The 13,056-nt window shown below is 42.8% G+C and overlaps 3 protein-coding genes across 9 annotated transcripts in view; 2 read left to right on the top strand and 1 right to left on the bottom strand.

The window, feature by feature from the left end:
- Positions 1-8,712, bottom strand: part of Galk (N-acetylgalactosamine kinase) — a 28,505-nt gene extending 19,793 nt beyond the window's left edge. The window contains exons 1-5 of one of the 6 annotated variants that reach the window (XM_076430022.1): positions 5,121-5,403; positions 3,689-3,908; positions 2,850-3,578; positions 2,582-2,729; positions 1,880-2,047 (exon numbers count right to left, since the gene is read on the bottom strand). In XM_076430022.1, coding sequence (XP_076286137.1) covers positions 1,880-2,047; positions 2,582-2,729; positions 2,850-2,868 — 335 coding nt within the window. In that variant the 5' untranslated portion in view covers positions 2,869-3,578; positions 3,689-3,908; positions 5,121-5,403. Of the gene's footprint in view, positions 1-1,879; positions 2,048-2,581; positions 2,730-2,849; positions 3,579-3,688; positions 3,909-4,578; positions 5,099-5,120; positions 5,404-8,570 lie in introns of those variants that run through there. The other 5 variants (XM_076430023.1, XM_076430025.1, XM_076430026.1 and 2 more) reach the window with 5 other exon arrangements.
- Positions 5,272-8,821, top strand: Cog6 (conserved oligomeric Golgi complex subunit 6). Its single transcript, XM_076430014.1, has 9 exons — positions 5,272-5,650; positions 5,743-6,017; positions 6,078-6,222; positions 6,292-6,503; positions 6,581-6,804; positions 6,869-7,260; positions 7,333-7,494; positions 7,562-7,723; positions 7,797-8,821. Exons 1-9 carry the CDS (start codon positions 5,573-5,575, stop codon positions 8,028-8,030), a joined length of 1,884 nt encoding a protein of 627 aa, XP_076286129.1. The 5' UTR covers positions 5,272-5,572; the 3' UTR covers positions 8,031-8,821.
- A 33-nt stretch (positions 8,822-8,854) lies between these two features.
- Pkn (serine/threonine-protein kinase N) overlaps positions 8,855-13,056 on the top strand; it is a 67,806-nt gene continuing 63,604 nt past the window's right edge. For both annotated transcript variants that reach the window (XM_076429998.1, XM_076429997.1), the window contains exon 1: positions 8,855-8,996. In XM_076429998.1, the coding sequence (XP_076286113.1) occupies positions 8,973-8,996 (24 nt within the window). In that variant the 5' untranslated portion in view covers positions 8,855-8,972. The remainder of the gene's footprint in view (positions 8,997-13,056) is intronic.

Raw genomic sequence — 13,056 nt, 5'->3', positions numbered from 1 at the left:
GAGTTTTCAGCGAGCCAAGAAAGGGCCAGAATTTTTCGCCTCGCCAGAAGTACGGTGCTCGCCGGTGAGCTACGAGCCAGCCGATTCTTCAAACAGCGTTTTCACGCTCGATAAAGAGAGCCAGCTGAAAGTAACTCGCGACAATTCCTACGTAATAAGCGGCAGACGCCGCAGCTGTTTCTCTTTGGGGAACGATGGTGACGAAAGAGGAACGCGCTCCGGTTCGCCAGATTCCGCAAATATTGTCTCGCGGTTGTTTACAGACGAGCACGCGTTCCACGTCCTTTCACGCCGTTTGGGAATTAAAGCGCTGTTTTCCGGAAGCTGATCGATTGCAGCCGAGAGAAACGTACATTGCAGTTTCCTCGACTCGACGCGGAAATGACTATTCCAACGAGTGTCCCAAATATTTCTTCGGTGACTTAACACGCTCGCTGCCTGATTTTCTGTTTTACAGAAAGAAAAGTCTTATTAATGCTCGTTGCGAGTGCGAACAGTTTTCCCCGGATTTTTCTACAAAACCGATGAGGAAGCTCGCGAGTAATTTCAGCGGGAAAAAGAGCAGATGAAATGTTTTCCGTCCGCCTTCAAAATTAGCTCGAGAACCATTTTATCCGCGTGACACTGTTTCGCGTCGTATCGAACAATTTGCTCTTGAGTTTTCCGATTGACGGCCGTTAAACACCGGGCAAATAATGAAATTACGCTCGCATTCGCCGCCTTCCATTTCATCGCAACCCCTTTAACGGGGGTACAGTAGTATTGAGTAACTAAAATCAATGGTTTCCGCGTTGGATTTCTCTGATACTGTTCTGAATGCGTTAATTCCCTTTTATTTCCCTTTGCGTCTCATGTCAGGCTGCTTCGTTCTCAAATTACAGTGCTGTAATCGCGTTAGCTAGATTTGAAGATTTTCTCTGTGCGCAGTCTGTAAAATATACTTTCTTTAAAACAAATACTTCGACTTCAAAGAAGTTCTAAAAGAATTAATTGTCGGAACGTTGAAAATTGCTGAAGTTATGGAGCGATAAAAATAGCATGTGGCGCGCAGCTGCAGAGTACAACATAGTTTCCGGAGAACTAATTGCCTGAAAGCGAAACGCTTCGTAGTGAGTACTCTCTGTACTATAAATTACAGAGGTCATTAGCCTAATTGAGACAAAAATTGCGAAAGTTGCACACAATAATTCTTTTCCAAATAATTCCAGAAGAAGTTGACAGAAGAAGTTCTACTATATGGTTGTGCTTCTTTAATCAGAGGCGAGAGTCGGCCGCTCTTTTCCAGCGAATTAGTTTCTCCAGCGCGGGGTCGAATGCCATTTATTTTTGTCCCTTCCCGCGAGAAATCCGTCGGTCAGAAATTTCTCGCCGACGGAAATTGCATTCCAATGTTCCGCGCGGGAATTGTGCATTAACTTCGGAGCTTGTTTCGTCCGGACGCTCACGGTCGGGCTCCGAGAATGAAAATACGCCGGGGCGACGGATATGTATTCTGATCCATCCACAAATAGGTTTCACACATTCCCCGGTTATCGGCGAAAATATGTCCAAGCTCGTTTTGCAGTCAATTGATCAATTCCGCTATTGCGACGCCCGCGCCCGTACGCCGCCGTTCACAAATATTTGATGGAACGCGGGAGGAAAGGCGGTCTAATTTGAATCCTGGCGCGAATGGCTGCCGCAGCGGACTTAATGTGTATTTCATGGTTAATTACCGGCGCTAACGCTGTAAATGTAAGATGGAAATGTTTGTGCTAAAACATTAGCATGAAAAAGAAAACACTGCAAATGTTTCTCTTTTCCGGGCTACCTGGGTTGGTCCTACTTTATGATTCGTAGATAATTAGTAGCCTGCGGATTTTCATTTCACGTTGCTCACCTGACGTCTTTGAAGTTACACTCGAAATCCTTGTACTTCGACTCCAGATTAGTCAGACGAACTTCATTGTCCCGCGAGACGGCCACGGCGACGAGGACGTCTTGTTCGATGGCCATGGGACAAACAGCGTATCCGCAATAATCGATGTGCTCGCCGATTAAGTTAACTCTGCGAACAGACGGGCAAAATGTATTCGATTGCACCCCGGGGAGTAGAAGTCGTCGATGCCCCGGTGCAAATAATAACCGCCGGATAAACGAGATTGGACTCTAGCTGTTATTAAACATTGGATGTTATTAAACTGTTGAAACGTTGCACGACAAATACTATCGATTAGAGAGACTGTCAACCATCTAAATCTAATTTTTACAAACAGTAAACAAATTTACAAAGTGTACAATTTTTTATGGGACCGTAAATCAAGCTTCAACTCTGCAGGGACCACAAGTTGTAACTTGTAGATGTTCCTATCTGCTATCTGTTGCTAGGTTGCCATCTAAAATCTGTAGATGTTACCATAATTTGTTGGCTGCTTCTTATATTTTTCATAGCTATCCTCAAATTCTGTAAAATAAACAGTAATGCTTGAAAGTGTGTCGCACCAATCAATTTTCCAACATTCTTTGGAGCCAGTAGAGTGCACAGAGGTCATCCCTGAAGAGTTAAAGATCAAAGACTGTAGCGTTGAGATACTTGGCATACCTTCCGGGAACTCTGACGAAGAACGAAGGTTGGACATCATACTTCTTCGCGAAATGAGCAGCCAAGGTCTCCAGCCTCTTCCGCAACCCCTCATCCGGTTGCAAAACGGGAACCGCCTCTTCCGCGTCGCTTTTTCTGTTCGTCATTTCTGAAAGGAAATCCGATTTGTACTAACTGATACAAAAATATTCCAGGTCTGTTCCAGGTCTGCGGACTCTTTAAACCGCGCGACATAATTTCCCGGCGAAACGGCCGATAATCGAATTACCTCGTGATTCGATTCGCATCAGAGTGGAAATTATTTTCTCGTCGGAGTGGATTCCAAGCAACGATGCCTTTGACTGAAAATCGCGCGAACGAGGTCAACGTCATTAAGCACGATCACGCTGCCGCGGAAGATAGCGGGCCCGCACGATTTCTGTGTCGCGGCTCTCGTTCAAAGCCTAACTGGTTGCCAGATTGCAATCTTGCTTACGGGACAACAACGTTCTCGAGCGATCGAAAACAAAAATTCCGCGAGACGATTGTTTGTAGTTGCCGGTCGAGCGTTGCTTCCTCGAGCATCTCGAGCTCGATCGTCGTCGGAAAAAAGACGATTGCGTCACGATAACATCGAACTCGGTGAATCATGATAAACACAGAACTATTTTTATCGGCACAATAAGCTGCCGCGAACGCTATCAACCTGCTCGACTGAAAAGTTCCGGTGAAAACGGTCTCGGGGTTCCCATCGTTTCAACGAGGCTTTTAAAATGCAAACGACCACGTGCGCGTATTTCTTGCATGCGATAAATATCGCGGATCGCAGATCCATCTAGCCGTCCTCATCGCTTGTTTAAAGCGAAATGTGAATCGTTGCTTCGAGTACCCCCGATCGAACATAAAGCGTTTTACAGGCTTTTCCGGAACGGTTTACGGCTTCGCGGATCGAGCGGCTCTTTTCGACGAGGAACAAGCGTTTCCGGTGATAGCGAAGCAGCGGAAGTGTTCGCAGCATCTAAAGATGAATGTTCAAAAGTTATTAAGCTTGTTTAGGTACAGGTATGAAGAAGCTTATTGATAATCGTCAAATAACCGTTAACAGGTGTGCAAATAAGACTAATTTACCTGATGATAGATAAGATTGAAGTCAAGCGGCAGCGATTGCTAACGATTATCCGGCAGTTCGAAGAGGTATAATGATTATCCGCGTCCAAACGATCGGCAGTGTTCGCGATAACTGGTTCTCGCCGGTGCATCAAAACACCTGACCTTTTCGCTGAACCATCGACGTGTTGCAACCGAGTGTTTAGTTTCGAAAATATCGTTCATCGGTTGCCGGAGGAACCTTATGCAAATTCGTAAATATATATTCGGCCGTAACACCGATTCGTTCGGTTGTCTTCAACATCTTCTTTTCGTTCATTAACGAAATGAAGAATGACAATCGATTAACAAAATCGTCGACTATAAGTAACTTTCATTTTCGGTATTCAATATCGAGCGAAGGTCATGATTCGACGCACAAAACTATCGATGACCTTGAAACATCGAGGAAATGTAACCTTAAAAAAGATTATTATCCATCGCAATGTTTAATTGTGAATAATTCATTGCTACCGACTCATTGAGATTAATAATGAAATTTTTCTTTAACGATTGTGAACAAGGTACTTTTGATGTTAACAAGAAGAAAATTAAATTGGCGGAATTGTTGCATTCTTGCGCCCTTGGAAGGACTTCTAAAGTTTCCCCTGATTGGTCGCAGGTGGCGGCACCAATCAGCACTCGCGGAACACCGTGTCGCGGCTGTTCAAACTGAGCCTCCGTTACCGTTCGAGAATTCGATCGACAATTGATTTGAATTGCGAGAAACACGTCGAACATTTAACCCCTTAGCCATCGAATCAAATAACAAATCTAGAAAAATGTATAATTTCTGTACGTTCCGAAATACTTCTATATAGAAGTATCAACTATATAGTTGATAAAAAACGTGAACGAATTTTTACAATTACCTATTTAACAATTATATGGTAACTCAACTTCTGAATCTCGCTTGGGATGCACTGTTGAAATGGTTAACGATAATATCACTCGGGCAACGTCACGCGTACGATTTGATAAGAACGCTCTTCATATAAATGCTTATTGTATCCGACGATAACAAACCAGACCTATCCCACGTACGAATATTCACACACTTGCAACATATACACTATTATCTCTAATCAACTTGTTGATTAGCAATAGAAGATAATTTTCAAAATACCCAAACAATAATAAAGAAAGGAACTAGTTTAACCGATCACTATTCGAATGGAAAATTGATCCACAAAAATATATAAATCTGCACGAGTGTGCGCGTAACACGTCGCAAATGCATTTGTACTTGCATCGGACGACAATACATGCAAAGCGCGGGGGCTGCGTAAACAAACACGATGCCGGCTATTGCCACGTCGACTTTAACGTGCAAAACTGCAGAAAGAATTCCACGCTCGCGATATTATTTCGAATAGAAGCCAGTGGACGAATTTAAACAACAGAATTGACATACCTGCGACTGCACTTCGTTGTTTTCGTTCACTGATAAAATTAAAGTCAGAATTTGTGGTTTTACCACAGAGCGTTTTCGCTAACTTACCACAGATGTCGCTGTGAGTAATTTTTGTGAATACTTTTGTATCGTGCGTAAATACTTATGTATTCAATTAAATAATTGGATATTAACGTTGAATATCAATGCACAATAATTCGATAAACATTTCCGTACCGTTGAGGAAATATTTCACCGCAGGTTGTTCTCGTTCGCAAAATATTTCGAGCATAAAGGAGAGCTTTCAATACAACTGATAAGGAGTCCGCGATTGTTGGAGAACTGTGAACAAGTATACAATGTCTATCTACGTTCGCGTTTTTTCTGTGATGTAAGCTACGTGACAGTTGTCGAATATATAGGTTATGTATACGTCCGAATGGTTTTAGTAGGGAAAAAAACGGGTACTTAAAATGAGTGAAAAAAATCCGAACACTGCCCTGGTTCGACGGGTAAACAAGTTACTCGAATCGAGGGTCGAACACGACAAGGTATTCGAAGAATATACTACTACGTGCATCACTTGTCAAAATCGTTTCATAACTGAAATTGAGAGAATCATTTGGACGTTTGTCTGTTTTAGGATACACTCGAGGCATTAAAAGAATTGTCCACGTTCTTCACGGAGAACACGCTGAACGCTCGACGAAATCTACGCAGCAAGATAGAGAGGCGAAGTTTGGTCATCAACGAGGAGTTTTTGTCTGCTTTCAGAGAAGTGAAAGCTTCCTTGGACGACATCTATCAAGACGTTCTAGCCATGAACACCGCTGTACAATGTATGACGAACCGTCTGCAAAGCACCAAAACCCAAACGTCACAGCTCATCAATGAAACGACTAAACTCCAAAGTAAAAGGTATACTCAATTCGTGAAATGAAATCAGAGCACCCCGAAACGTTATACTAATGTTTTCAGTCAAACTTTGTCCATGCAACACGAAGTTGCAACTGCATTTATTAAGAATTTCCAACTAACTCAGGCTGAGTTAGGCATTTTACATGGACCTAGCAGAGACTCGCCTATAACAGAAGAATTCTTCTCTGTGGTCAATCGTGTTCAGGTACACCTGTGCAAATTAATATATCCATGGATGTCGGAGGAAATTGTTAATAGGTTCTTAATATTACAGGAGATTCATAGCAATTGCAGGATATTAATGCAGTCAGGGTATCAAACATTGGGCTTAGATATCATGCAAAGGATGACTCTGTTACAAGAGTCGGCTCTCGAAAGGCTGTACAGGTGGACGCAGAATCAATGTAAAAACATTGAAAACGAGCGATTAGTACCGCTGTTAATTAAAGCAATGAATAAACTGCAAGACAGGCCTGTTTTATTTAAGTATGTTCTTAGACTTTCATAATATCTACAAATATCTGCATACACGTTGACGAACCATTTCGTATTTATTCTTTCAGATACATCTTAGACGAATATTGTTCAGCCAGAAGAACTGCGTTGGTAGGATCTTTCATAGATGCATTGACATTGGGGGAGGGATATGGTGGAACACCGAATCCCATTGAAATGCATGCAAACGATCCGAAGAGATATGTCGGCGACATGCTTGCTTGGTTGCACCAGGCTATTCCCGTTGAGAGGGAAAATATTTTAACATTGATGAAAGGCTGTGACAAAACTGGTAAAACCTTGAACGATTATCTTCTACCGTTCGCTTCGACTGTTTCATAGAATGCTCGTTTCAGACATATCCGATCAAGTTAAACAATCTTTGAGTAACATCACGGAGGGTCTTTGCCACCCGTTGAAGTCAAGAATAGAACACGTTGTTTCCGCGGACGCGCCAGCCACGGTGTTATACTCGGTGACGACTCTTCTCAGATTTTACCGCGACATAATTCAGCAAGCAATACCCGAGAGTATCCTAGACTTGACATTGTCGGATTTATTGGTGCTCAGCGAGAAAAGTTTTCTTAGTAGGCTGCAGAAAGAGACGCGAATCGCGCTTGGGGAACGCGCAGAACCTCCTGGAACTGATCTGATACCAGCTCCATCCGTTTCACGATTATTAGCGCTTCTAAATGAAATTCTATCTGTGGCCAGCATCGCGGAAGATAGAGAAAAAGACATGCTACAAGTTCGTATTACTTCGAACATTAACTTAACCAATGCTAACTGTCCGTTAAGTAATGTATCGAGTTATTTGCAGATAGTATCTTGCATCATCGATCCACTTCTGCAAGAAGTGAACGAGACCGCGTCCAGATTACCCACAGTGGACATGGCTGTGTATCTCCTGAATTGCATGCATCAAATACAGTCTACCTTAGCATTGTACGAGTACATGGATCAAAGATTAGAAAGATTACAGGTAACTGAATGATTTGAAACCGGGGTTGTATTTTGAATATGTAATGTTTCAAAACCGCACGTTTTAGGCACAATCCGATGCACAAATCGATACTCTTACATCGGAACAAGCGAGCTCTTTAGTGGCGCATTTAAATCTTGGATCGATCTATACAATTTTGCAAGGGCACGAGCAAGGCCCGTTATCCTCCATTCCTGGCATGGATCCTCTGAGCGTAAAAGAATTTACAGTAAGTCATTATTTGAACAATATAAAATGATTGCTATCGGTAAACGATTCTTTCACTGTCTCTTATTTTATAGAACAAACTCGAAGCTTTCTTAGTGATGCCGGACGTACTGTTACTCCCTCAAATCAGTTTATTACAAAGCAATAATCATCGCGTAATAACGCAAAAACGATCCTTCGAAGTGATCGGAGCCATTTACAAGCAACTATACGAATCCTGTCACGATCCGAAAAATCTATATCAAAATCCGAATGGTCTGTTCTCGAGGAGCCCGGAAGACCTTTTAAGGATCTTGATCGCCGAGTAATTATTTACGAGAAACATGTAAATACACAATTGTAAAAATAACTTTTAATAAATTTTTAAGCTTGGTCTCTCCGTGGCCTCTCACGATCTCACACGAAGCTGTACTGAATCACGTCGCTGTTAACTGAAGGTGTGTGTTCAACGGATAGAATGTTATTTTTTAATCTGATTTTCAAACAAAAATGTGACAAAATCTGTCTAATGTGATCATGCGCAGTAGAAGTTAGTCACCGAAGTTTCGCCTCTGTACGAACACTATGTGCTTCATGGTTAACCCTCGTATGCGTATTTTATTATTCCTCTACGATCCTGTTGTAGTTGACGTGTTTGTTAAATTATAGGATTAAGAGTAAAACACAAATGATTCAATTGAAGTAGATGAAAATATTTCGCACAACAGTTTTCGAAGCGAGTTTTTCTCTTTTTGCGCGAGTTGTCCCGTTCGTCGGCCGCATCGACGCGGACCAATGAGTGTCGAGCTGAGCGAAGACGACCAATGAGCGGTGGCCGTATCGCCGGAGGTGTCGGATAGAAGACTCACCTTTAGCGAGAACGGCGCGGAGGCAACTGGCAAAGTGCGCGCGCCATTGGGCGACAATTGGCCCGGCGCTCGGCCGTCAGTCGTCAGTGTTCAGTCTGGTGCGGTGGAACTTGTTTGTGTCCGGTTGCGTTTGGCTCTCGAGCCCCGCGTCTTTCATTCATCGCTTCTCCGCGGTAGTAACACCCGTGTCGTTTTCCCGAACCCGCAGATTCTCTCGCGAACAGTCACGGGGACGGATGTGAGAACCGGCGGTTCTGCGATTGCTGAGATGCGGACACTCGCGGCCGAACGGTCGGTGCAGCAGCGTACATTACGCGTGTAAACACACAATGGACATGGTCGTCCCGTGCACAAAGGACGGATAGAAAGCAGTGAGTGAGTGAGTGGATTATAGTGTCCAAGATGGCGGAGTCAAGCTATTATCAGGTGAGTCGCAGGTCCATCCACGCTCTCTTTACGAACTGGTGCGCGGGTTTCTCGCCGACCGACCGGTCGTTCTCCAACGATCTTCGAGAAAATCTATCGTTGGCGAACGTAATCGAATCGAGCACGCGACGATTTCTCGGACACCTCGCGGCCTTTCGTTCTCACCGACGCTCTCTCTCCCACTTGTCTCTCCCTCGATCTCGAGGAAGGTATTCTCCGATGAAAACGATCGGTGGATCTCCGCGAGATCGCGATTATCGATTCTCGACCGTCTCCTGCGAACACGGAAATCGACTCACCGCTAATATCATTCGTTTCTTATATTCTCCTCCGATCCGATTCCGTAATAATATTCGCGAGGCTACATGTTGCTTCGCGAGCTGAATATGTGCAGGGTCGTTTTTAGGCCCGTTACACACATCCGTTCTTCTAACGCGCGGTACCGGAATTGCGGTCTGAAATACTATGGATTCTCAATTAGGCGCTGCTCATTTGTTTGAACCGTAGTTGCGGCGCCGCAATGCACAATATTTACCGCAATTCCGTTATTGCACGTTAGGAATACGGATGTGTGTAGAGGGCATTATGAGACGCCGATCGCGGTACACGGCCGAAAAATCACCCGGTTACGGATCAAGCGAGGCGTGACGGGCATCGCGCACCTGATTGCAACCACGATTCGTCCAGTGTGCTCCTGAGAACTTTCCAAACAGAGCAGTAGCACCTGTTTCAGCCGGCAAGTGGTATTTCCCCGAGGTTACGGGAATAGTCTCTCTTGCGGGCAGCGTTTGTCAGAAGCGTAGCAACGGGCCGAGGATCGGTCTGACAGGAGGCGGCCGATCATGCACGGCAGCACCATTACGCGGCGCACAGTGGTGCGAACAAGGAAAAAAATCAATTTTTCGAATGTCAGGTACATACATAGATTTTTTCCATTGCAATTTTGTTTACTATATAGTTGGAGTATTTAAACGAATAAAAATTTTTTATTCGGATCACTTATTTCTATGAATAATATGACGTGAAAGTTTGGGAAAAGGAAACCTGCGATTTTGTCTTATAAATGCGTCTACGTATAAACGCAGCCACAAGAATCTAAAACATTAAAACACTTGAACAATATTATAATTTGATTATGTTTATAATAGATGATTTATTTAACGTAGCTTTAATTGATGTAAGTGTCATTTATTTATCTAAAACACAAATTGAGAAAGAGGTGTTTTGAGTAGTAGAATTAAAGTTTAATTTGACATAACTTGTTTGCGCCAAAAGGCGCCAAGATAAAACTTGTATTGCAAATCATGCAACACACTTTAAAGTACATATCCAACCAGGTTTTGGCTGCGTACTCCTGCGAACCTGGCTCTGCGACCAATTTTTTCTAACTATAGTCAGTCGCATGTATCCGTGTACGCCCTTTAAAACGGAATAACTTTTCTAAACTTTTACCAAACGATCTGATTTTTTGCGATCAATTAGATGCAGTTGTTTACTAAATAACGTGCAGAAAAATTTTTGAAAGAATAGCAATTACGTAAAAAAGAGGCAGTTTAAAAAATTTTTTTTATTTGTCCCCGTATAGAAAATTTAAAATATACGTTTAGTAGATCTATGTTAGTTCTATATATACTGAAAATTTCATCGAAATTGATCAACATACACACGAGGTATAAGTGGTTAAAAGTGGTGAAAATCTTGGTATGTACACATACACAGCTCTTACGGCTTCTGGTCAGTTCCTGCATACGAAAATGCGAATATCAAAACCAAAAGCGACCCCCCTATATTGGAAAGGGAAGAAGTTGTTCAAAATGTTGAAATCTATAACATATTTAAATTTCATCAAAATCGGAGAACAGTAAAACATGTAAAAAAGAATTTTAATGAAAAAATAAATTAATTAATAAATAAAAAAATATTTATTTTCTTGCCACATAACCGTTGTACCTGTGGCACGCTTTCCACAAATTTTCAAGCAAATTTGTTGGATGGTTTGGTTTTTATAGATTTTTTTCCGCTTTTTGGCCATTTGGCACCACTGTGCGGCGCTGCGCTTTACACCAAACCTACCAAGCTCGAAACATATAAAAATGCCTCGTAGAGTGATAAGTAGACTGCGGATTTTATGCATTTATGGCACAAATGAGTGGGTGCCATTTAAAACAGTGAAAAGGTTAGACTGATCTAATAATGCCAATCTAACGATTTCAGCTTGTCAAGATCATTAAAATAAGAATTAAACGTCTATCCGACTCCGGTCTCTTGCAAATGATGCAGACAATTTTTATTTTGCATAAAATCCGCAGTCTAGTGATAAGATTAAATTTAATTTAATTTCTGACGGGTTACATTGGAATACACGCACCAATAAAAATGTTCATTCAGTCATTCCACATGAAAGCGTCTTTATAATTTGAATTACATATTGTGAAATAGAAAACCCGTCATTTGACCGTGGCAGGTTTACTGTTACAATGGGGACTGTCTCGTGTGTACACGATGAAACATTTACGAACTTCGTGAATTTTTTCTTAATTGATACAGCATTTTTTATACAGTTTTAATTGCTTCGTTCTTGGTCCTATTTTGCCCGCGATAAATGCGTGTTTGAAATCGTATCTTGCTGGCGTAGATTAGCCGAAATCTGAAGGGCATCTAAAACAATAAACGTCAAGAATTTCATTCTTTCGGGTGACTGCTTTGTATTGAATTTTTTTATAGATATTCTTTATTTTACCACGTTTTTATTAGCTTGCTTCCTTGTTTGTCTGTTCGGTACAAATTTTGCAATTGGTTTTAAATTTTGAAGTCCAAATACTTAAAATCTTGGGAGTTCCTTGAAAAGGGGCACAAAGAATTTCGCCTCCGCAGTGAACCTAAAATTAGCAGTGGTACGTGGCACCCCCTCGAGTTAGGTTAACGTAAAACGCGTAAAAAGCCAATTTCCGGTGACCGGTGCCGTTCCATAAATTCGCGGATTACTTATGTTTAATCCCAAAAATGCGCGTTCTCCGAGAAAATCCTCGAGCTGATAATTTCCGAGTACTATGTCGATATTTATTTCGTTTATGTACCGGGGCTAAGCCAGGTACGTAAATATTTTTGGCGAAATACGCCGCGATAACTTCGCACACGTAAACCGCTTCCGGTTCGCGTGCCTCGTGAGACAGAGCCGTGATCGTCACCATGCCGCGATTGTCGTGCGGATTTGCACGACTTTCGCAATTCGCCTAACGGACGCTCTCCGCGCGGTGCGTAATCCAAAAATAAAATGGTACACGTCGCCGAGACACCCGCGCGCACTCTCGGAGCCTCGCGTTCTATTTCCCCGCGGCGATTAATCATAACCGCACAGCCGGCTATCATTAGAGTTTTTGGCTAGCGTAGATTTTCCATTGAGCTCTTCGATTTTCCCCGCTAGGCAAACGCAGTTCACTCGGAACTGAATCGGCGAGATCAAAACCGACAGAGGATCAATTTTCCAAACACTGCAATTTATTTAGAGGCTGTAATTTTTCTTAGTTTTAACCTTTATTAGGTAACTTTCCTTCGAAGTTTCTGAAATCGAAGCTTCGAATTCTTCAACCTTTGAAGGATAGTTACAGCCCTACACTAAACTAGTAAGATCGAGAACCGTGTCCGTGACGTCATTTGCCCCGGAGGACGCCACCGAGTGCCCCGGGGCGTTTCTGCAAATTTTTTCGAAAGTCGCATCGGGACGAACCGATCGGACACCATGCGTTCCCCTCGGGAAATCACGCGCATGAGAAACGAAAGAAATCGGCAAGTGAACGGACAGCGGTTCACGGGAACTGTAAACATTTCCGGTGCACGGCGATATTTCGTCGTGGAAAACGCAACGAGTGTTGACCTCTGCGGATTATTATGCACGGCACACATATTACGGAATGCATGGAAATAGCTCGTGGCGTCAGTGTGTCATACGCACACGAGGAACCGGGGTTCGTTGCTTCTTTAAATCGTTCTGCAGCCGCCGCGGCACGGTTTTATTGCCGGTTACGAAAACTATAGCCACGAAACCTTGGATGAAACTATG

This window comes from Lasioglossum baleicum, chromosome 9 (genome assembly GCF_051020765.1).
Source record: "Lasioglossum baleicum chromosome 9, iyLasBale1, whole genome shotgun sequence".
NCBI lineage: Eukaryota > Metazoa > Arthropoda > Insecta > Hymenoptera > Halictidae > Lasioglossum > Lasioglossum baleicum.
Note: the sequence above shows the minus strand (reverse complement) of the source record. Positions and strands in the feature narration are given on the sequence as shown.